Consider the following 25565-nt stretch of genomic DNA (forward strand, 5'->3'; position numbering starts at 1 on the left):
ACAGGCCAAAGCTTTTCAATCCTCTGTTCCTGCTCTCTCAATAAATTCTCAACTCAAGTGCCAACCATCTACGCCCAGTATTTCTGGTTGTCGCAGGTCTGTCTAAACATTCCCGAAATACAAGTGCGTAAAAAAGCAGTAAAAATGCCACTCTGTGAAAGTGGCCCGTCATTGTTCGGCCGGCCTCCTTTGGGAGCGTGAATGTGTTGAAAAGCCGAGGGGAGGCCGGGGCAACAGGACCAGGCACTCCGTCCTCATTACCACTTGATGTTTGAACACAGGCCACAGGAGTGACCGTTTAAATTGCTCCCTGTTCAAACAGTTCCCAAGCATCTGTGGTTCACAGCAAAGTAAGCCTTGTTTGTTTTCCTCTCTGTTTCATGGGCCATCACTAGGTCGTCTGGAATCCTGCTCGCAACTGGGTGGTAGGAGTGTTAGCATCACACGAGTGTCAGCCCGAAAGAAAACGTATCAGAGCTCCTCGGATGCTGATCTGAAACGAAATTGCTTATTTCAAAATAATAAAAAAAAATAAAAATAAAAAAAAGCCCTTAAGGGAATTACAAGGCTTAGAGTTAGCCGCCACTTTACTTATTGGGCTGCCAACATTAAAATAAAAGTTAAAATAAGCTTGACAATCTTCAACTCTGATCTTCAAAACTCTACATTCTTTGTTAGAGAAAAGATACATACATTTTTTTGAGAGAGAGAGAGAGAGAGAGAGAGAGAGAGAGAGAGAGAGAGAGAGAGAGAGAGAGAGAGAGAGAGAGAGAGAGAGAGAGAGAGAGAGAGAGAGAGAGAGAGAGAGAGAGAGAGAGAGAGAGAGAGAGAGAGAGAGAGAGAGAGAGAATCTTAAATAAAAAAAAATATATATATTTATAATATATCATATATATATATATATATATATATATGAGAGTAAGTTGACAAATCTCACAAAATCTGGGTCATTTTTCTCTGAAAAAAGAATATTAATAAAATAAAAAAAGATTATTTAAGAATAACATGTCCAAATGACAAAATGTTACATGTAAAGACCACAAAACCTGTTTTTATGACCATTATTGCTTTATTTTCATAACTGTCATTATGGTTATGCAAAAATAAAAAATAATATATACTTTAAGTACTATGCAAGTACTAAGTTCTTTTTTTTATGAATTTTGATGTGTTTGGAGCTTTGGTGTCGCCAACTTTGCAATTAAAAGTTGGTTCTGCATTTTTTTAGTCAAGCACCCATTTGAGATTGATGTGCGTGCTTCAGCGTGCTATTTGTATACTTATAAAGATATAAAGTGTCAAGCATTTGTTATCGTAAGCATTTCGATGGGGTGAGACGCAGAAGTGCCATTTTTGGTAAAATGGAGATATATCTAACGAAAGCTCTCCATGAGCTCTTTCCACTGAAGAAAAAAAAACAAAACAAAAAAAAAAGTACTGGCAGCCATGAGTGTACAAATTTGTGTTACAAACAATTAAAATCATATCAAAGTACAGTAAATCCTTGTTTTGGCCCTCCTGTGAAGTTGGTAAAAAACAAAATCACTTACGCCTTTCTGGTTCTCCCCCCTTGATTTATTTGTTATAAAACGTAAAATTTACTTAAATCAGCATAAATTAGAATATTACAATATTATAACATTACAATAAATTTTCTAATATAAATCGTATTATATAAAAACAAAAAACAAGCTTTTTTTTTCAAAGCATTATTTCCTGCCATTATAAATGAGCATGTATAGATAAACTAATAATAATGTGAATAAATAAAAAAAAACAACCACGTTAGCGGCAGTCATAACGCGAGAAAATTCGAACAGACAATTCATCTTCATGCGAAATACAATATCTTATTTTATCTATCGACGAAAAAAAATGACCTGAACATGTTTTTATAAGGCTGACCCAAACATCCACAAAAAAAGAGAAAAAAACAAACAAACAAAAAAAAATCTTCATTTCGAGATCCTTTCAAGAGATGCCAACCTCTCGTTGGGTTTTACAGCTCGAGTCTTTGTATGTTTGTGAGTGCGCTGGCCTTTCTGCTAGGTTTGTTTGGTTTCAGATCACAGTAACCAGGCTTCCACAGTTAAGCAGTGCCCATCCTAGGTCTATTCCTTAAACCAACACAGAGACACAAAAGAGGAGGACAGAGCCCCGAGGAATCCCTCTGTCACTGGCGGACCACCCACTTAGGCGGCAGACAAGCCTGTTAGGCCACACGGCACTCCATTCTAGGGATTTTGAACTTCAATGGGACCCACAAGGAAGCCGAAGGGGTCGCTAACGCGCCTCCTGCTCTCCGTGAAGCCAAGCACGGCGGAGAGAGCGAGTGAGACGTGATATCAGGGTGGGTGGCTGTCGAAAAAGCCAAGCGGGACCACACCGCACCGCACCGAGCTGATGGGACCAAGCAGTTCGTTTACGTTTCCTGACCGGACGGGCCACACAGGGGGAGGGGGCGCGACGGGTTATGTCAAAGGTCGATCCACCTGCTAAGAAGAAAGCTTGTTGAGACAGCAGCCCCGTTTCTGCGCTCGTCGGGAAGGCCAGTTCGGCTCCGTAGGAAACTTAGCGTGTTTGTTATGATGGACTTGGTGTGTGTGCTTTGAATTTGGACTGCTAAAGGACAGTTTACCCACGCAAGAAAACAATCCACCGTCTCGGTTGTAATAACACGACCCAGCCTACAGCGGTCCGCTTATCCCAAACCACGTCAGACAAATAAAATCAGCAGGGAAACAGACGCAAGAGAAACCCAGCCTCACAGGCGTGAAATTCGATTTCGGTTCAAAGACGTGCAGTCACCCGCCTTTCTGTGCCACGCCTGTTCTGTGCCGTATTGAAAAACTAATTGATAAAATACATAGACTATATTTAATATTTTAAATACTACCATTATACAGGCAAAATTCATTCAAAAATACCAATTAAATACAATAAACCAATGCTGCAGATTTTTTGCACTGTATATCGAAAATTCTAATTAAATAAATAACCAATTAAATAATAAACAAACAAACCAAAGCTGTTGCGGTTTGACAAAGCTGCACCTGTTTTTTTTTTTAATCTAAAAATGTTTAATGTCAAACATACATAGGCTAAAAAATGTCTACATATAGGCTACAATCATCCGACACATTCAATTAATGTAATAATAACCAAAAGAAAGCTATTAAAATCCATATAAAATTAATGTAAAGTGAAAAACAACCAATTAAGAACATTTTAATATATGCGTATCAAACGTTTAATAACTTAATCTGATAGTCCTTCTAAAGCCGCAAATATCAACATCCCGTTTAATGACAGCTATAAAACAATACTGGTTCACTAATTTGATAGACGCATGTTTATTCAAACAGTATTGAATGTACTTTCCCGTTTGTATTAATGTGTGTTCACTAAATGCAATTACAGATCTATGACTTGCAACATAATTTCATACGCAGAGCAAAAAAAAAAAAAAAAAACAAACGCACTGTGTTCCGATATTAAATTTTTATTTACAGAACTGCTTTCTAATAGCAATACAACACTCACAAACGCACTGCCGATATTGCCAATCAATCCTTATATACATGTTCAAAACACCTCACTTTCAGAATTGAATCAGAAATGCGTTCGTCGTTTTAGAGGAACACGCGTATTGTTATGCTAATGACGACTAACTGCCGCTTGAAGCCTGATAGCTGTACACTCTTTATCTGTGGTAAAGGATAATATGTGCGGTAAAGCCTTAAATTAAACAAACGTTCAAGCTGATTAAAGAGAGAACCGGGTGGGATGCTTCACGCTTACCTGCCACCTAAAAGGAAGGAGGTGGCTTTAATACAGGTGACTGCAATGCAAAACGTCACACGAAAAAACCCCTGCAGATAATATTAATGAGCGTAAAAAGCAAGCGTGCATGCGCGAGTGGCAGACATAATGTCTGCGCACCAAAAACACACAAAGCCATAAAAATCAGGCATGCAGCCATATACCCAGAGGCGCGCACACACACACACACACACACACACACTCGCTTGGCGTCTAAGATATCAGGATACATGTTAAGTAGATCCTGTTCCAGGTCTTGGCCTCCACCCATCACTAGGATGTAATGCTTTGGGTTGGGCTGTTCTGCTGCAGGATGTGTCAGCACATCAGAGAAACAGCTAACCTGGCATTAACTCCCAGAAAAAACACAACCACACGCAACGCAGAGGTCATGCTACGGAGGATCCGACCTCATCGGTGGCCTTTGCCATGCATGTCGCTGTTTGACGGTGAGAGACGGGCCCTCGTGTGAGGATCGGTGAAGCTCTCCAACTTATATACATAGATTAGATCATACAGACGGAGACTAGACAGTGCCAATGCAAAATATAAAGAGGCAGCAACGACGCTTCACGACAAAAGAACCACTGTTACAATTATTACATATGGAAAACGTATAAAATTTCATTCTTTATATACACCGTATGCGCACACACACACACACACACACACCATTGTTCAAACGTTTGGGGTCAGTAAGATTTTTTAAAAATCTTTTTGAAGTATCTTATACGTATTTATTTGATCAAAAATACTACAAATATTATTACAACTTAAAATAACTGTTTTCTATTGTAATATATTTTAATGTGCAATTTATTTTTGCGATGCAGAGCTGAATTTTCAGCATCATTAGTGTCAGAATGATCCTTCAGAAATCATTGTAATATGATAATTAGATTTTTAAGAAAGTTCCTATTATTATAATTATTATTATTATTATCATCATCAATGTGTAAAACTCTTCTGCTGCTTAATATATTCGGAAACCACTATGTTCTTTGATAAACAGAAAGATGTAAAGAAATGCATTATTTAAAACAAATCTTTTTAACATTATAAATGTATTTCCTGATCAATTTAAAGCATACTTGCCAAATAAAAACGTAACGATTGCTTAATTAAAAACTTAACTTGAGAAATAATGTAAAGTATGCAGAACATCGTACAAATGTTACATGGATGTTCACATGGATGTTAAAAAAATATGGTTTGCAAAGGCACCATGCAAATACCATGGTACATGAACATTCAGCGTCATGTTTTTTATATCATAGGACACTGTTACAGACAGACTTTAATAAACCTTTATAGGTTTTTAAAAGTTGACTTTTCAAAAACATGTCATTCTTAGAACCCTTTGCTATCTGCCTGTTTTCAAAAGCCTTTAAGGTTAATACAATAAAGTAATGCTAGAGCACTAAGCACTGAAGACACTGTTCTTGAATATATGACATGATAAGGATGCCCTCTAGTGCCTGTATTTAATAATGCACTTTTCTCCAAAAGTCTGAATATTGTACATCACTAAAAGCAATGTTATTTTATTAATAATAAATGAAGCAAAATACTACAACGGTAACCTCTCCAAACAACACAAAAGGCAATATTATCTTCATTCTCACCTTTGTACATATCAACCAGTGAGTCCTTCAGTTCCTGCTTGTGCATCCATGACAGCTGATGCAGCTCCTCTTCACTCTCTGAGAAGCTGTCCCTTAAAATCAACAGAGAATACGTATCAATAACTTTATCCGTTATTCTTCAATGCTAGCCCTTGGGCTGAGTGTGTTGAGTGGGTTGCGGTCATGCGTTTACTAGCTCTCGGTGTGATTTAGACTAATCTCTCCCGCAATGTCCTCATGAGAGTGTGTGTGACCAGCCCTGCAATTGCTTTCCTTTCCGAAAAAAGACCAAAGCAGCTGCTACATTCATAATCAATGGGTTCCCATGACCGGGATGCTCCATATTACTCCAAAGCACAAGGGTGTGATACAGTAATCCTGTAATGGTATGGGTTTAAATTGTTCTTAGCATTCATGCTGGAAATCGTTAAGAAAAAAATGCCTGGCAGAGCCTACCAACCAGGACTGTGGTGAAAACAGCACTATGCGTATTCAAAACTAATATAAAATATAAATCCTGCGAATTCCTTTCATTTAACGCAAGCGAGTAGTATTTAATTACATCCATTTATATACGTGAAAGTGGTTATTTATAGTGATGGGAAGTTTTATCGATTCAGACCTTTGAGTCTCGTTCAGCGAAATGAACGAATCTTTTTTTTTTTTTTAATTTTTTTTTTTTTTTTAGTCATTTAGATCATTTTAGCAAAACGTTTGAATGTTATGTGTCACGTGTCATATCTTCTACTCATGCAAACGCTGATCACACAACATACAAACATATAATGCTATGAGAAACAGAAAAGACCAATTCATTGTTTAGAAAGAGAATTGACCCAAAAACCAATCAGCCGTGCCGTGTGAATAATGTGATTATATCACACTGGAGCTAGAACCTAGAACCGTCATCATTTCTATCCCTGCAGACATGCTTTTTACTAAATTTGATGATATTGCAGAGCATTTCAAATCAACACATTTCATCAAGTGAACTAGTATATACCCTGGTGGTCAGTGTTCACTGTGCGGGAATCTTGTGAATTAGAGCATTTAAGTCTTTTAAGGAGGTTCTTAGATATTTCAACAAATGTAACTTTAACCATATTTTCTCAGCGACGGAAACTTGGGCTTGAAGAAAGATTATTTGAAAACCAAAAGGTTGGAAAACCGCAACTGGGGTTTAATATGGCTGATGGAAGTACAACAGCATTAAACGTACAACTTGCTTTTTTAAACGTTTGTCATTTAAAATTTTAAAAACAGATTTAAAGTCGTTCTTTAAGCGTACACATTTTTTTTTAAGTCAAACTTAAAATGAACAAATGTCAAAATGTTAAAATCTCAAACCATGTGGTTTTTTTTTTTGGTTTATTTCAATGAAAGCTAGCACCAGCATGCAGTTGATGTGATGAAATGCACCTGTGGTTTCTCTGCTAGGACAACTGTGGGAACTTGAGGGAAATAAAGGTGCTTCAAGTCATGTGGGAAAGATCATATATCACACATGGCATCTGTATTAATGTTAAATCTGTTTAAAAAAAAAAAAACAACCCTAAAAATCTAAGTTGCATGTACAAAGATACAATGATTGTGTTATAATACATAATTCAGTTCACAGCACATTTATAAGTTGAATAAAAATACACCCAATTTGCATTCTTTATCCATCATTTGGTACACAAAGAGGTAAAAAAAAAATCTATTTAACTCAACATTACTAGCCAAAGTAATGTGAAATAAAGTTAAAGTTAAGACTCTTCACGTTAACACCAACTTCCCAAAAGAATGTGAATGGGTCAAAAACTCCAGCATACTTTGTTTGCAAGTTACGTTTGTTTTAATATTTTATATCTAATAAAATGTTATTCAGCCAATTTGAGCTTAATTGTCCAAGTGGTCTTCGTGACAAACCTAAAACGCACACATTTGTCTGAGGTCAAGAAGACGAGACAAAGTGAGGCATCCAATTACCTTAAAATAACATTTCATACTTTACAAACAACTCGCTAAATGCACAATACATATACCAATCTAAAAGATTATTACGTCCCACTGTAACCTATATCCCATCATACTCACTTTATAGATAGCTCATTCTCCAAAGTTGATATTTTGTGTTTTGCCCTCTGAAGCGCACACTGAACATCCCGTGCCATGCTTCTGATATTCATGTATGTGTTAAGTGTGTGTAGTAAGCCGGCGTTTTCTGACTGGACACTATATACTCCATCTCAGCTTGCACATCCCATGCACACGCGTGCAACATGATCCACGTGAGGAGACAATGGCTGCGTCTCAAAACCTAGTGAGTTCCACATCTACATAGTGTGGCACCATGGCTATGTTTTAAACTTTTTTTTTTGTATATATGCATCATGTTTTTGTCAAAGTGTTCTTTGAAAACACCAACCCCCCGGTTTCACAGACAAGGCTTAAGATAGTCCCAGACTAAAATGCATATTCAGTTAAAAAAAAACTATCTTGCTCTGACTCATCTTAAAATACATCAGCCAAGATGTCAAGATGCACACCTGTAATGTTTTCTTCCAAGACATTTTTGTAAAAGTTTGTTTTAATTTAACTAAGGCCTAGTCCTGGCTTTTATGAAACAGGGCCCAAGAAATATTCATTTTTACTTATTTAATAATAATAATAATAATAATAATAATAATAATATTATTATTATTATAAGTAAAATGTTTGCAAATTATATTTTAATTTAAATTGAATAATATTTAATACACACACACACAAACACACCTACAAAAAGTAGACTATTCATTACATTTTAATAGTGTGTGTGAAAGAGAAAATTTTATATATATATATATATATATATATATATATATATATATATATATATATATATATATATATATATATATATATATATATATATAAAAACCCAAAATATTAAATAAATAAACCAGGTTACATTTTTCCTTGTTTCAGGATGATATATATAACAGATCCAGACAAAATAGTTTTTCCAGGCCATACATTAACGTACCATACAATCGGCTACACTGTACACGCAGTACTCTTTTGTGAAGATATACCGAAACAAGTGGCCACGCTGCTGTCCAGGTAGGCAGCTCACTGAGTGTTGAGACACAGCCCTTAAAATCCATCCAAACAGCGGCGCGTAACAAAGTAACACTTGACCGAAGCTGGAACGTTTCAAACAGGTCTAATGTGTTACCATTTCAAAACGAGCCTCAACCAGTCAAAGAGGTAAACCAGCCGGTTTAGCTCACTGCCTAAATCCCTCCTAGACCGACACACCGTCTGACGCGGCGTCAAAACACAAACACTGCTTTTATTTTCTTCAACTTCATTAGTCATGCAGCGAAAGCATGAATATTTATGCAGCGAGACATCGATAGGAGTAGACGCTGAAAGACGGACCGCTGTCGGACTTACCGCGATTAGGATTATGGTGTCGGCGTTCATCTGGTGCGGGTCGGACAGGATTGTTTCCTAAAAGTTTTGCAGGGGAACTTCCTATTAGAGCGCGCGGAGGCACGCTTCATTCCGGTCCACCGGGAGAACGGCGTCCGGCCGCTAGAGGCCGCTGACTCGCGGAGATCAAAGCCCTGACCCAAGAACCTTTGAGATAAACCTCATAAATATAGCCTTACATCAGAAGGGCTTCGGTCAGGTGGTTTTCAGACAAATTCGTAATGAAAAATGAACAACAACAACAACAACAACAACAACAATAATAACAACATTAATATTTAATAAATAAATTAGAATGTAAATAAAAAAGTACGTAAAGGCGAGAGACTAGTATATTATTTTAAACCACGCTGGCACAATATTTATTGTAGAAAAAGTCTATTTTAATATTTATAAATTATTATTGCATCAAATATTCAGTTACGTAAAACAATTCATTTTATTATTACTTTTTATTTTATTTTTATCTGTAAAAAAACACGTATTTATTTATAAAATATAAAATGAAACGATATAATAAAAGCTAATTCATTAATTTGGCAAAACACGCCGTTTGTATGATGAAATGTGTCGCGTTTGCACTGGAAAAAGTTTTAATTTATAACATGTTTTGAATTAATTTATGTTGATTTTACAACAAATAATGCGTTAAAATCCAGTATATGGAACTATTTAATTAAAAAAAAATCTTTATACTATATTATAAGTGAAAATGCTCTTTAAAAAAAAAAAAAAAAAAAGTTTGTAAATAATGTTTTGATGTTTATGCTGCTGCGGGTGTAGTTGCGTCACGTGACGTACAGGGGGCGCTTTCCCAGCGCCTCAGATGATCGCCGCTGTTTTTCCAAACCGAGCCGCTTGACTCGAAACGATGATCACCTCGCTCTCACGAGCTCGTCTGGGATGTATCAAAACAATGAGCCGAACGCCGCTTTAACCGGTTTAACGGCGGAAATGTGATTTAACGCGTGCTAGAGGCTGCTTCTGAAGTTAAAACTCCAGTGAGGAACATAATGGCATTTACGAAAACCAAGTCGATTGATTAATCACTGCTCAAACTTTCCTGAAGCGAAGGAGATAACTCGGCTCTTGAACAGAAGATGTTATGATGGGGGTTTCTCTTTGTATCCTGCTCTTTTTGCTGCACTTAAATGAGGGAATTCACGGTAGGTTTGTTTGTAAACGCGGTGTCTGATTGAACTCATTAGCTGACGGTGTGTTGACGTGGAGACTGTTTTTTTTGTTGTTGTTGCGATAAACACCAGTTTAAGTGTAAAGATACTGAGCATTCATTATGAACTCAAGCAGAAAGTTGTCATAACCTTCTTTTATAATCTTTCGCATAATGCATAATATCTTGTTTTCAGATTCAAAACTAATGAAACTTAAACGAATATATATATATATATATATATATATATATATATATATATATATATATATATATATATATATATTTATATATTATATATATATATATATATATATATATATATATATATATATATATATATATATATATATTTATATATATATATATATATATATATATATATATATATGTATGTGTGTATGTGTGTGTATATATATATATATATATATATATAAAATAATTGAAATCACCAATTGTAGTCGAGCGTGATTTCAAGAATGACTTCTTTTAATGTTTGAAATGTAGGCAGAGAAGTTACTTTATTCAGTTAAATTTAAAAGGAATATAGTTATGCATCATTTAGCAAAATACATTTTACAGTTTAATTTTGCTAAAACAAACAGCCATTTAGTATCTGTTACAGTTGATAGATAGATAGATAGATAGATGCTGCTTTATTGATTGTGTAATTACATCATCAACAGGTCACTGTAGTTTCCTCGTTCCTCTTTCCTGGGAAGTGAATGCGATCTTTGATGCAGATGTTATGGCCAGCTGTGTTGTGTTGTCACAGTGGAGATCTTTCAGACATCTGCAGCATGCATGACGTCCGCTGTCCACAGTCGGAACGTGCACGCTGTGAGAGATGCCAGAAATGGACCCAACACAATAGATGTCTTAGAAAGGGGCACAAAAGCCTCTTGAAGGAAACATGAAGTTTCTTTACAAAAATTTGAGGCTTAGCGCATATATTTAGTATGTCTTGTCCTGCAATTCTGAGGTTTTTTTTGTGATTTACTTGGCATTTAAGGCCACCAAGAAAGCGTGTGAGTTGCTTTTTTTAAAGGAATAGTTCACCTAAAAATAAAAAGATTCCAGGCTATTTATGAGGTGAGTTTGTTTCTTAATCAGTACAGATTTGCTGAAATCCAGCATCACTTGCTCACGAGTGGATCCTCTGTAGTGAATGGGTGCCGTCAGAATGAGAGTCCAAAAAGCTGATAAAAACATCACGGTCCATCTGTTAACATTTCGTGAAATGAAAAAGCTGTTTGTTTGTAATGAACAAATCCACCATTAAGATGTTTTTACCTTGAAACCATTGCTTCCGGAGAAAATTCCAGTATATTGCTGTCTTTACTTGGACTATATAATGGATATAAATAGATAATGTAGATAATAGTTTCATTATGTTATGTATGCACAGTTTAGATTTGATACCTAAAAATAATTTATTAAGCATTTATCCATAAGCGAAGTTTGAATATTTAATACAACTATCACAAAACGATCAGCTTACCAAGTATGTCTTGATATTGCTTCGGTCATAAGTTTGCTTTAGAAACCTTTTACACTGTGTGTCCTTCAGGATTACGGTTCACCAAAAACCCTTCCAACCAAACGGTGACTCAGGGTAACATGGTCCGCCTGGGCTGTGCCTTTGAGGGTTTGAGTGAACCAGAGATCATCTGGATGAAGGACGGAGAGAAGATCTACAGCACCGATCAGATGTACATCACACTGGATGCACATCACTGGGAGACCTTTCACAGGTAGCAAAATACGAACCTGGAACGGAATGGTTAGAAATAAAATTACATTGTTTTCAAGCGAGAACCAAGACATCAGCTGATTAGTGTATATTTGTCAAATCTCATATTTACTAACTATTTTCTAATGTAAGCCTCGTTGTTATTACTGTTTCATAAACTAGGGATTTGAACACAAACAACATGGGTCTTTTTGACATAAGTAATAGGGCTTTCAGACTATTTAGACAATTAAACAGATTAAAAATACGATAGATGAATAGATAGATACTGTGCGTAGACACCAGAATATCGTAGAGATATGTAGGTGGACTAATTTGGTTTGGGGAAGTAAGCAAAAAAAAAAGTAAACTAAAAACTTTGTCTTTTTGCCTAAAAGGGAGTCATTGTCATGAGACTGTGGCCTTGTGATTGCAACTTTGTATTAGTATCATTATTTTGTTTTATCACAGTGTGGGCACAGAGAACACCAGAACAATTGTTTGTGCTTCCATGTTAGATATCACAGTGAACATGTTTATCACTGTCTGGTGAAAGACACCAAGAAAGATGAGTGCATGTTTGTTACTGTAGCAAGTACATTTGCCCTTTAAAGTTATACAAGACCGCTTTCACCATTGATAGCGCTAAGAAATATTTCTTGAGCAGCAGATCAGCATGTTAGAATAATTTCTTAGGGATCACTTGACAAGACCGGAGAAACGATGCTGAAAATTCGGCTTTGCACCGCGGAAATAAATTGCATTCTAAAATAATGTTTAAAAGGAAAATGGCTATTTTAAATGGTAATAATATTTCACAATCCCAAACTTTTGGATGACTGTAAATCTAAATGAAGCTCACGAACAATGCACGTCACGCTATAGCGACCTCGGAGATCATTTCCATCGAGCATCTTTACAGGCAGCTAAAGGTAGCCCCTTCTGATAGGAGTGTAGGCAGAAGACAAAATAATGCAGATGGACATTAGTAACCTAAACTTGCTTCGCTAAAGGCTGTCAAGGCTGATAATCTCGTGCGCGTGTCATGACGTAGTCCAGTTGCCCGTTTCCTAGATGCTGATTTAGTCCAGTCTTAGACTAAACACAGTTTGGGTGAAAATTTGCTTTTGAATGTGGTCCCTGCTGTAAGATTAGGCTAAAGAGGATAACAAACTGAAGAGAGGGAGAGACTGGCTTAGTGTATTACAGGAGTCACGTTTCCTTGCTGAACGCCACGTTGCCAGCATAATCTATAAATGTCTGATTTCCTGCGGTGGGTGTCACAGCTGTAAACAAATGTATACGTCACGCATTTCTTTTATGCTACTGCAAGTCATGCCGTTGTTTGCGCAACTGACCTTTGTCTACATAAATCTCAGCGCTCATAGACTGACTGGCTCTTGTCTCGTTGTAAAACTTTGAGACGGATATGGCATTATCCATCATTATTAGACAAAGTTGTGGCATTTGCTACTTTTCTATGTTAAGTCAAGTCACATTTATTTATAGACCACTTACAGATAATGCTAATAAATATAATACTAATACAGATAATGATAAACGGAAAATAGCTGTGTTAATGTTGCGGAGTGCTTTCAAGTACAGTTTTAGTGGTATAGCAGCTCTAAAAAGACAATAGTGTCGTTATCCACTTCAGTTTAGTTCAATGCAGATTTGATTTAGTTTAGGAACAGCGTACACGTTTTATATAAATGTATGCATTTGTGTTTATGGCAAATTCGGTCAGTAAATGTTATTCGATTTACGTCAACATTGATTAAATTAAGCACGTTTTATTTGTGGTTCATTTGACCCTTTGTTTTTAGTGTTAAATCGGTGCAGCAGCAAGATGCCGGGAAGTACTGGTGTGAGGTTGAGTATTACGGCAGGGTCATTTTCTCAGAACCTGCTTGGATTACAGTCGAAGGTATGCTTCAGAATCCATCAAGTAATCGATTTCTTAAATTATATCTTGTTGCTTTGGTGCAAACACTACACATATTGCCAGCTCCTGCTCTTATTTTAGGTGTGCCTCATTTTGTGGTGGAACCCAAGGATGTGGCTGCGTTTGCGGGGGAGGCCTTCAACCTGACGTGTGCTGCATCGGGTCCTCCAGAGCCTGTGGAGGTGCTGTGGTGGCTGGGAGGCAAACAGAAGGGGGATTTCACACCCTCCCCTTCGTTTCTCTTAGTTAAAGGTGAGAAACACCAACGGTCTGTCCTAATACACACATTTACAGCCCTTGCACGCGACCATTACATGACATATCTCCAGTATTTGCCACAAATTTTAAAGTGTATGTGTGCAATAATAATGCGAGTGATGTTCCTTTACAGTGCTTCTTGAATATAGGTGTTCAATCAATTTAATTCAATGTACAATACCTAATGCAACACCAAAATGTGCATTACTTTGTTTTATATGTAATATCTGATTCAACTTACAATGGAAAGCGTGGAATTGGTGGCATTTGTCAGATCTGGAATAGTTTTGTGCATTACTTCCTGTCACGAACACACATCCTCAACTGGCCAAGACTTGGTACTGGGCTTCAAAATCCTTTTGAAGCCAGTTCCCTCAATTCAGATAACAGCTAACAGACAGCTTTTTCAGTCATACCCTTTGAAACTTTTTAGCAAAGTTACATTTCAAATCATGAATGTCAAAGTACTGTATATTCAAAATCGTTTGCTCGAATCAGGCTAAAATTGTATATTGGTGTAATCTAATGCACATAAATGTTTTAGAAAAACCAATCCCGTATTCTAATCATTGGCACTTTAAAGTAAAAAAAAAGCATTACCTCCTTTCCAACAGTCAAGCATTAAGCATTGCCATCTTCCCTCATTTCTATTAAGTTAAACAGCTTTTAAAGTGAAAGTTGATGTTCTTGCTACTTTAAATATGGTTAAGTTATTAATCCCTCTATGATTAGTAAGTTACACCCAATACTGCCCTGAAAACACTCCCATATTTCATTATTCAGTGGAATTTTACAGTCAGTGATTCTGTAGTGCATTAATTACGTTATGAAACATCATGTGAAACATCCAAGATTCAGAAATCCTCTTTTAAATATATCATCCGATAGAAGATTTGAAGAATTGAAGAACTGAGTCACTGGTTGCTTTCAGTAGGTGGAGTGACATTGAGTTCGTACAAAGGTATATAACAATAGTGTGTTTCCAATGGGACAACTTTGAGTGTAATAGATTTGTGAGAGATTTTTAGCAACAGGGTGAATGTTTTTTCTATTCAATACCTTATGTAATGTTACATTACAGACTGTTACAGTCATCATGTTGTAGTAAAAGAGACTCCTGTTAGTGGATAATGTCAAGGCCAGTTTACCACCCTGCCTTTACCTTTTGTAACCGGATCTTTTGTTCTGTGAGGGAATGCATTATAGTGATCGATACTGTCAAATGTGGCGAAGCTCAGTAAAGTAAACTTTCCATTTTAACAGCATAATACTGAGAAACCATTGAGTCATTAGGTCCATGTAAGACTGTGTGTAATGCGTTCATATTATCAGCCACTTGCACCTTTGGCATAAATGGGTTTTTGACTCACTCGGTGTTGAGCTAAGCTGTTGTTTTTTTCAAGCGGTTTATTGAGGACTGATGACTCTGTCATTATTTAAACCCATGGTCACAGCTGCCATGGTCTTGTTCCATGTTCACGAGGCGGGTTGAGACATGAGATCTGATTTTATTTTGTAATCGTTCTTTGAGATCTTGAGAAAACTCCTGTTGTCTGATTCACTCTTGATTCATGTTAAGCCAGTTCTTTAATATATACATGAATGTATATGTGTGTGTATATATATATATATATATATATATATATATATATATATATATATATATATATATATATATATATATATATATATATATATGTGTGTGTGTATGTATATATATATATATATATATGTGTGTATGTATTAAAATGTTAATGAAAATAATGTTAGATAATATTTTTTTTTTTATGCAAGACATATTTTTTCCTTATTTTATTCTTATTTTATTGGGGTAAAATGTGACCTAAAATGTGACCAAGCTCATTTCAAGATATCAGTACTCCATGAAGCGCTGACCACAGCGATGCATTTCTCATTTGCTCAACCAGGTGTGAATGACAGTATAAAGTTTTACTGTGAGGCTAAGAACGCTCGAGGCATCTCCGTGTCACGCACAGGCACGGTGCACATAAAAGGTGAGACAAAACGTTGTGTTTCCCACTTTTAGCTCTCACAACTTTTATTGCTGTAATTCAATGTAATTGCATACAGAATGCAAAATCGGTTGTTGTTTTTTAGCAGCTGTATTTCACGGTCAACCACACAAATAAAACCGCAAATGTTTGAAGGCGCAAAAAGCTCCCAGCATGTTGTTGTTCTGTTTTTCTTTACATGTGATTCTTATCTGCAGTCTGCCCTGATTCACCCCGGGATGTCAAGGTACATCATGTGTCTGATCTTAATATAACCTTAACATGGAGTCCAGGTTTCACTGGACATTCACAGATTTCCACCTGCACTATACAGGTAGAGTGACTACATCGTTTCTGACATTGTTGCATGTCTTTTTATGTTAATGTTCTCAAGCTTTTCCTATTGCTGTACAGTCTTAGTAGACACAAAAATGAAAAGAATTTATTCAATCTCTTGTTATTCCATAACTTTTCTCCTCTGTAACACATATCAGATGTTAGGGAGAATGCTTTACAGTTCTCAAAGGTTGGGTGGACTACTTTTAAGGTGCTTTTGTCCTTTTTAAAGCATGCAGCCCCATTGACATGCATTGTATGGAACCCTTCCTTTAACAATATAGGTTTTGGTTCTCGGATAACATGGTGCGCTTTTTGGTTTTAGCTTAGATTGTGCTAGTAACCCATAAAATAGACCCTCATTACATCTGTAAAAACAAAGCACTCCCAGTGCTTTCTTGAGAAAATAGTTTTCATGTAAAAAAAAAAGTAAGGTCTCTCTATATAAGCTTATTCCTGCCATGAAATACAAATCTAAACAAGGTAATTGCAACTCTTTGTTTACAATTTTTAGGCTTTTCTCTCGCAATTCTGAGAAAAAAAGTTTAACTCACCATGAAAAGAGAAGTCTAAACTGAGTTAAATCTCACAATTAAATTTTTTCATTGTTACGAGACTATATTAGGTGCGAAATTTTATAACTCACAAGTTACAAGAGGTAAATTCACCATTATGAGTTTAGAACTTGCAATTGCAAGATATAAATTTGCAATCGTGAATGAAAGTCAGAATTCTAAGATATAAACAAGTCTTTTTAATTCCAAAATAAGCTATATCTATAGTAAACTAAATTCCCATATGCTTAAATGAAAATTATTTTTTTTACTAGTTTTCCTATGCTCATATTTTGATTATATGCAATCATGGGATGAGAAATATCTGACTGATCCATTTGTAGGTGTCAAAGGGACCTGGAAAGAAGGTAAAACTTACTGATGTGGACGTGGTAGTTCCTCCCTTCCAGCATGTGTTTGAGGGACTCAGCAGTTATTCAAATTACAGTGTGAGAATCCGGTGTGATAACGAGGTGGGCTCTTCTCCCTTCTCTCCCTGGGTGGACTTTCACACTCCGGAGGCAGGTATGTGAAACATTAGATAAGGGATTGTCATTATGCATGCATGTTGTTTCTTTCTAATGTGTTCTGAGTCAAATTAACATTAATGGCTTTAGCTCAAATGGCATTGCTGTTGCAATTAAATTACAGACTTTAATGCATTTGGCAGACAGTTCTATCCAAAACAGCTTGTATTGTATTTAAAGTAAGCATTTTATCAGTTCTTGCATTGCCTGAGAATCAATCCCATGACCTTGGCATAGCCAGTTCAGCGCTCTAGTGTTTGAGTTTAGAGTATGGTAGGGTTGCCATGGGCAGAAATAATCAAAAGGTTTTGTTTTATTTTATAGGCAATTAAATATTAAAAAAGTAAAATATTAAATTGACTATAGACTGCTATTAATGAGTGCCGTGTATATAAAAGTAGTTTTGATGACATGTAATTTCCTTGATTTTAAAATACATATAAAATGCGTTCATTGGTCAGAAGGGGTTATATTTTAAAATCATAATGTTTAATGCTGTAGACTTGTTTTTTAGGACTTTTTTGATATATGATGTGACAATTAAAATATTTTAAAGAAAATTAATAAATGTAATTTAAAAAGTAACGAAATCACTGTCATTTATTTATTCATTTATTTTTAATCCTACATTTGTTTTGATTTTCATGTGAAATTTGGTCGGGTCATCCTTTAATTGTGTCTGCACGTTGAGGTACTAAGAAGAGAGGAAGGAAGGAAGGAAATTGCATTTGTGGGACTCGGATCCATCTCAAGAAAGCTTATAGCTACAACGTGCTTTGCTGCACTCGTCACTAAATTATTAGGCTTGTATCAGTGAGGGCTATTTTTGTATTTGGACTTGTTTGATATGTGATATGGCAATTAAATAAAAAATAAAATTAATAAATGGAATGACAAATATTATAACATTATTGCATAACAAATTGTTTCGTTTGATTCAAACTGTGGCAAAGCAGTCCTGAGTGACTAACATTTTTAACATTCCTTAATGGATAAAACCGTTAGCCAGTTTGACCAGCGTTTTAAGTGGGTTGGAAGTAAACAAACGACCCAGAGATCTGGTTCTGGCCAGATGCCTGCGGTGCGGGGGTTTGGAAGGGGAGAAGCTGCTGGATGGGTTTGAGGAGCAGAAGGGGTTTCTGAAGTTGACCCTGTTTGCATGTTTGTAAACTGCTAGCACTGGCTGCAGTCCAGTAGATTCCAGGCTGAGTGGTACAATGCACCATTGTGTGTGTCCCCAATCCATATCAATGCAGTGCTACCATATACAGCCTCCAATATGGTGCCACCTACTGGCCAAAACCATCATTGCAACTGTTTAAGTTCACTGCAGAAAATGTGAACAAATTCTGGGCCTGACTTATTTATTGTTATATGCCGTACTTTTGTCTGTACAGTACTAATTGACCCTTTGTACCCCCTCCCCTCCTTTTTTACTGTTTCTTACACAGCACCATCAGCAGCTCCAAAGAACTTTACCTTTGAACTCACCGAGCAGCAGCTCACTCTGTCCTGGGCGGCGCTGGATCAGGAGGAGCTATGTGGAAAGTTACTGGCATATAAAGTGCAGTGGAACCAGGGAGGAGAGAGTCAGGTACATCATTGCGAAGGAAGACACTTATGAAGGAACTTTCGCTACACTGAATTGAATTGCTAATAATGCTTCTGTTTCCAAATAATCCTTACAAAACCTAAAATAATCATTTATAAAACTGGAAGAGGTTGAAGCAGGGGGTTCACAGTGGGCTGTGTTTACATCTCGCATCATAAAAGCATCTTAAGCTGATGTGAAATGACATGAATCGGTTGATGCTCAGGGGTTCTTCAGCGCTGTTCTTCATGATCATTTGAGTATGCGGATAAAAGCTAGAGTAGAGCGCCATCTGCTGTTAACATTTAAGCTCAGATCGATCGATTCCGCATTGATTTATTGTCCCAGCCCTAATTGACACAATTATTGAACAACCAAATCAACGTTGAATCTAGATTAAAATAAATTATGACACTCTTGTCTTCTTAAGAGCTGCTTTAAAAGCTGAAGTTGAAGTCAACTGAGAATTTAAACAATCTGCATTGTGTAAAGCTCTATAAATAATATATATAACCTGAAATACGCTTTTACATATGAATATTACCTTTATCCTGTTAATGGTAATGGGTATAATGGGTAAAAATTGTATTAGTTTATATAATATAATATCATATAAACATCAGTTTTGCACATCTAAAGGCCATTGATTTTTACCTTGTCATGACATTTAAGAACTACCCACGCTTAACTGTTATGCACGATTCGTTTTTTTGTCTTTACAGGATCCCTTACTTTTTAAAGTCAATGTTGCCCGTCTCTCGGGTGCGGGGCGCTTCTTTAACTCCACTTTCCAGGTTGCAGCATGCACAATGGCAGGATGCGGCCCGTGGAGTCAGCCTGTTCTCGTGATGCCTGTGTCAGGTCTGTCCACTCTCATTGTCTGCACTCTGGTCTTTTGAAATTGGGATTTCCGCGGCCACTGCAGTTTTTTTGTGACCGCATGTTCCCATAATGCAACACTCTGAGAGATGTTTTTCTTTGTGGGGCTCATTATGCAGGAATGGCATGCCTTCAGGCACTTTTGAGCAGAAGTGGCGTTTAATGCTCTTGTTGTCTCTTTTCAGCCATGCAGGCTCAGACCCAGAGGGGCCATATGTGGGTGGGGCTGCTTTTCGGCCTTCTTGTAGCTACCATGGTGGGACTCCTGTTGATTGTACTGGTACGCAACCGAGGCAAAGAGACCCAGTTTGGGTATGTTTTTACAGAATGCGGCACATTAACGTAATATATTGTCCTGCCCAAAATGCCGTAACTACAAATTTTGTCCGAAATGGTACTGAAATCTGGTAAACTGTGATCTGTTTTTTACAATTTGGATCAGCAGTGTTTAAAACGATTAAAATCTATCAAAGTTAAAGTCCAATCATTTTAAACCCATTCCAGTCATTACACGTTTGTGCGTTTTACCTTTTTTAGGTAGTTTGATTAACATGCATTTCTAAATTGTTATTCGAATCGGTGAAACATGGGTTATTTTTAATGTTTTGCATAATTTGCAGGTCTGCATTTGCAGCTTCAGGGACAGATGTACCAGTTTCCTTCACAGCTGCCAGGTCCTTCAACAGGCAGTTCCCTGAGCCCCCAGAATCCACTTGTAAGTGAAGATGTTACTGCCACTCACATGAGTGCCCCTTCTTCATTGACATCCTACAGTACACGTTTTACAGGAAATTATGAATTCCAACTCTGTTCCCCTCTAGTGGACAGTCTAGGAATCAACAGTGATTTGAAGTCCAAGTTACAGGATGTTCTCATCTCTGAAAGGCTATTAACTCTGGGACGCATGCTTGGAAAAGGTACATTGTGTTCATTTGATCATTAATGAAGGTTCGGTGTTGAAAACCATTTTTGTTGCTTAATATTTTTGTGGAAACACCAATACATTTGGTTACAGTATTTTTTGATGAATATAAAGTTACAAATAACAGAATAGATGCTAAAAAAATCCTCTTTACTGTCACTTTGGTACAACCTTACATTTCTTTAAAAACATCTTACTGACCCCAGACTTTTGAATGTTTGAAACACTGGAGTACTGGTGCTGATAATTCAGCTCTGTGTATCACAAAAATAATATACACTTAAAAATATATCAATAGATATGTAAATATATCAAAAGACAAATGACTGTACATTGTTAACAATATTTGAGAATATTACTGTTTTACTGTTTTTTTGGTGAAATAAATGAATCCTTGGTGAGCATGAGAAATGTATATGTATGCAGACAGGACAAGTGAAATAAAAACATTTATTCGTTGTGGTAAAAAAAACCCAAACTTCATTAGGAAGAATATTAACAGCATCTTGGTTTTGTTTTCTAGGTGAGTTTGGCTCTGTGAGAGAAGCGTTGCTCAAATCGGAAAATAATTCTGGGCAGAAGGTTGCTGTGAAAGTCCTAAAAAGTAAGTGTACATCTAAAATTATTGGTTAATGAGCAGATGGATGTCTGTGCGTTGTTTCTATGCATTGATGCATCCCTCTCCGTAGCTGACATTAACTCATCCAGTGACATTGAGCAGTGTCTTAAAGAGGCTGCCTACATGAAAGACTTCCATCATCCCAATGTCATTCAGCTAATTGGTCAGTGGGCACACTTTTCCTGCTTTTTTCCTTTCCTGGGTTACTATCTATTTTCTTTAACATATGGAACAAATACGGTTGTACACTCCCGCAGGTGTGAGTTTGCACAGGAGAGCCCAGCAACGCCTTCCTGTTCCTATGGTGATCCTGCCCTTCATGAAACATGGAGATCTCCACACATTTCTTCTCATGTCGCGCCTCGGAGACGAACCTTTTGTATGTGTGTTACTTATCACTTTCACGCAGCTGTCTGTAGATCTAGATGTCTGAAGTTGTCTCTTGTTTTTGTAGACACTGTCTCAGCAAATTCTTATCCAGTTCATGCTGGATATTGCTCGAGGGATGGAATATCTAAGCAGCAAAAACATCATCCATCGGGATTTAGCTGCTCGCAACTGCATGTGAGTTATTTCATCTGTATGTAACCGCAGCATTTTTAATAGATATGTAAACTAAATGTATCCAGATATTTTTATATGGCGTATTAACCAGAAACAAACCGTATTCTTGTCATCTGCATCCTCACTATTAGGTTGAATGAAAACATGAGTGTGTGTGTAGCAGATTTTGGTCTCTCGAAGAAAATCTACAGCGGTGACTATTACAGACAAGGATCTGTCTCTAAGTTGCCTGTAAAGTGGATTGCTTTGGAGAGCCTTGCAGATAATGTCTACACAACACAGAGTGATGTGGTAACGAGCATGTCATTTCTTTAATATTGTTAGTAATTCATACTCTTAGACCTTCCACTTCAAAAGGAAGCGCTAATGTATCTTTGCTATTCTCACCACGGTCGGCTTAAACAAATTAGAGGTCATAATATAAATATATTTGACCAAAGAGTGGTCAAACGAAATCTAGTATCCCAAAAAGCCATGCAATATATTAAAATGACTGTTGCTTATGATTTCTTAATTGTCTTTAATAGAGTATGTAGTCCTTGTAGTTCCATCTGGGAAAGCTTTTATTGCGTCTGGTAAAGATGTTAATTAATTTTTTTATTTTTTTTTTAAGTGGGCATTTGGTGTAACCATGTGGGAGATCATGACAAGAGGCCAAACACCTTATCCAGGGGTGGAGAACTCCGAAATCTATGAGTATCTTATCAAAGGAGAGAGGCTCAAACAGCCTCCTGACTGTCCTGCTGACATGTAAGTTTTATTAATTAATATATCATATATTTTTAGAAAATAAAGTCAGTCTCTAAAGTGCATTCCTTTTGCATATATTTTTCAAGGTGTCTGTTTAAAACACAACAAAAAGAGTAATATTGTTGCGATTTAAAATAACTCTTTTTTTATTTTAGTATATTATAACATTTATTTCATTTCTATGAAGCAGAGCTGAATTTTCAGCATCATTACTCCAGTCTTCAGTGTCACATGATCCTTCAGAAATCATTCTAATATGCTGATACGCTGCTGAAAAAAGTATTCTTGCTTAAAATTTTTGTCAAATTTGTCATAATTTTTCAGGGTCCTTTGATGAATTGAAAATTCAAAAGAGCAGCGTTTGCTATAAATAACTTTTTTTTTTAAAGTATTTTTATCACTTTTGATCTTTTTAATGCATCCTTGCCAAATAATAGTAATCCTTTCTTTAAAAAACGGTATTGAATGATAGTGTTTTTAATACTAATTTTATAACATACATTACATATTCATGCTAGTAAATAAAAAAGCTTTAAATAAAATAAATAAAACATATATGAGAAAAATATACCCTACATCAAAATTGTTACATCCAATGGTTTAAATGCTATTTTTTTAAATGGTTTTAGAAATGTACTAACAATCTTTACACCGGTGTATATAATATAAAAACCTTCCATCTTTTCTTACTTCCAGTTATGAAATCATGCACAGCTGTTGGTCTCCTGTCCCAAAGTGTCGTCCTAGTTTCCAACACCTCATCGACCAGTTGGAGCTCTTGTGGGCAAAGCTGAATCCAGCTCCCGCTAAAGAACCGCTGCTGTATGTGAACCTGGAGGGAGAGGATGAAGAACAGGCCTCCGGGCCGGTGGCAGATGTCGGGACCCGTAGAAGTGAAGAGCCCTCATGGGGGGTGCCGTGGCAGTGCGTAGGTATAGAGGAAGATGAAAAGGACTGGTTAATGGTGTCATCGGGAGCTGCTCTCGCTATTGGTGGAGACTACCGGTACATCATCGGCCCACATAGTAGCGTCATTGATGAAGAAAGCAGGCACTCTGATGATGGCTTGTCCGAGGATGTCAAGGACGAGGAAGAGGATGTTATCATTAATGTGTGATATTTTTTTCCTCAATTTTCTCCATGCTTACTTATTCTAGTAGGTAATGATTGCTCAACTGGTGAAGACTCTTATGAAAGAAAAGTGAGCCCCGTAAAAACATTCATTCGTTGTTTTGCTGGTGAAATTCCAGGAATAATGCTTAACACAAAGAACTGTTCTCCATGCTAACTCTAGAGGCATGGACGTACAATCAGCTGCTAATAACTTTTAGAAACATGATCTGACACCTTTATTTCAATGGTAACTACTAATACTACTGTAGCGAAGCCACAAATGTGATTTTTAAAGTGTAAAATGTACGTCTTTGTGCAAATGTGTCTTGGCAGGTATAGTGCCGGCATTCTTTGTGTGTTTTGTATGTGTGAAGTGTCAATCACATCCTGTGGTGCGTTTGTTTTCAAACATTTCTGCATATTTGTTACGTGGCACGAAGAAACGAATTTATGACGCATACTATGGCGTAGGCTCAGACTGTCATCGTTGCATTTGTACTTAAAGGAATGCTCTGGGCTAAATGCAAGTTAAGCTGTATAAGCTCGCTGAATTATTTCAATGGAAGTGTTTTTAGGAAAACGCATGAAAGATTTGCCTTCAGTTTCACTTCAGATAATAATGCAACAGAAAATAAGAGCTTGTAAAAATGAATGAAAATGTTGTGTAAATAGAGCAACTGCACTATAGACCTCCAACTCCACGTTACCATCAACGCTTTTTTTTTCGGTAGGGCTGTTATTTCATATGGTTGTTGCTTTTAATCCAGATCATTCCATCAGCATGCACAGTAGATATTCTTCAAAGCATTCTGAGGATGGGATATCAAGGGACAACAGGTTTTATTACGTGCTGTATGTTATGATTACTCGAAACAGCAAGAATTGCAGCGTAGCTTGCGTTTTTGAACCCGTTAATAAGTTGTAAATGTGTGTACCATCTCTTCAGTGGGCGTTTCTAGAATCTGTAGATTTTGTGTTTTACTTTGTTACTATACACCGCACATCTCAGTTTTCGAGTGTTAGGTCATGTAACAAACTTCCATACGTGTCATACGTGTTGTGAATAAATCTGACACGTCATTCAGTGTTATTAACCCTTGTTAAAAGAGGGCTCATCTCAGAATTAAATGGGCGAAGATGATTTTAGCATTAAATGCCTATCACAGAGATATCGTGAAACTTGGAAAGAGACTAACATGGGTTTATTATAATTACAGCTATACAGATTTCAACCATAGATGGCAGATCTGAACACTGTCCAAACAGTGAACAGTACCTTTTTAATGCAAGCAAAATGTGTTTTTTTTGCCGTTTCAGAGATTTACAAATAGCAAGAATGTTGCACAAGTAGCGACGCCTGAGATCTTGTTGACCATCATGGGTGGTGCTCACTTCTGTAAACTTGTACAGTTGTTTTTCAGTTTCATAAACTGTAAATAAAACATTCATTATAGACTCAAAACGCTTGTTGGGGCTTCGGAAAACCAAATGAAATTAAGGTTTGTGTGTATAAAATTGCTCAAAGTCAAAACAGCTAATGTTGTAATGTTGAGAAATGGTAATCAAGCAAAAGTCTAAGTATGAAAATTTCTGTTTATCTAGCTATTACACGCATTTCCAAACTCTGGATATTTCACAATCAAGTGTTTTTCTTCACCGAGGTGGTCAATGCTACCAAATACT

At 36.6% G+C, this 25565-nt stretch overlaps 2 protein-coding genes across 4 annotated transcripts in view; one reads left to right on the plus strand and one right to left on the minus strand.

The window, feature by feature from the left end:
- The window catches only part of mipol1 (mirror-image polydactyly 1), a 67318-nt gene extending 58301 nt beyond the window's left edge, over nt 1–9017 (minus strand). For both annotated transcript variants that reach the window (XM_043263858.1, XM_043263857.1), the window contains exons 1-2: nt 8871–9017; nt 5448–5539 (exon numbers count right to left, since the gene is read on the minus strand). In XM_043263858.1, the coding sequence (XP_043119793.1) occupies nt 5448–5493 (46 nt within the window). In that variant the 5' untranslated portion in view covers nt 5494–5539; nt 8871–9017. The remainder of the gene's footprint in view (nt 1–5447; nt 5540–8870) is intronic.
- Nucleotides 9018–9760: 743 nt separating this feature from the next.
- On the plus strand, nt 9761–25344 carry tyro3 (TYRO3 protein tyrosine kinase). 2 transcript variants are annotated; one of them, XR_006253088.1, is made up of 20 exons: nt 9761–10075; nt 11651–11834; nt 13639–13739; nt 13839–14009; nt 15944–16030; nt 16246–16361; nt 17262–17442; nt 18896–19038; nt 19758–19896; nt 20100–20226; nt 20535–20629; nt 20736–20831; nt 21360–21440; nt 21526–21618; nt 21713–21834; nt 21910–22019; nt 22151–22310; nt 22633–22769; nt 23466–24129; nt 25200–25344. XR_006253088.1 is itself a non-coding variant. In XM_043263697.1 (19 exons), exons 1-19 carry the CDS (start codon nt 10015–10017, stop codon nt 23884–23886), a joined length of 2625 nt encoding a protein of 874 aa, XP_043119632.1. In that variant the 5' UTR covers nt 9761–10014; the 3' UTR covers nt 23887–25344. The 2 variants fall into 2 exon arrangements, 1 of the variants encoding a protein (XP_043119632.1); XM_043263697.1 differs by having other exon boundaries at nt 23466–25344.
- Nucleotides 25345–25565: the final 221 nt, after the last annotated feature.

This window comes from Puntigrus tetrazona, chromosome 17, assembly GCF_018831695.1.
Source record: "Puntigrus tetrazona isolate hp1 chromosome 17, ASM1883169v1, whole genome shotgun sequence".
Classification (NCBI taxonomy): Eukaryota; Metazoa; Chordata; class Actinopteri; order Cypriniformes; family Cyprinidae; genus Puntigrus; species Puntigrus tetrazona.

Coding starts and splice junctions, on each gene's coding strand:
- tyro3 (XM_043263697.1), top strand. CDS start 10,015: ATGATGGGGGTTTCTCTTTGTATCCTGCTCTTTTTGCTGCACTTAAAT. Junction 14,010..15,943: donor TTCGTTTCTCTTAGTTAAAG/GTGAGAAACACC, acceptor TTGCTCAACCAG/GTGTGAATGACAGTATAAAG. Junction 20,227..20,534: donor GGCAAAGAGACCCAGTTTGG/GTATGTTTTTAC, acceptor CATAATTTGCAG/GTCTGCATTTGCAGCTTCAG.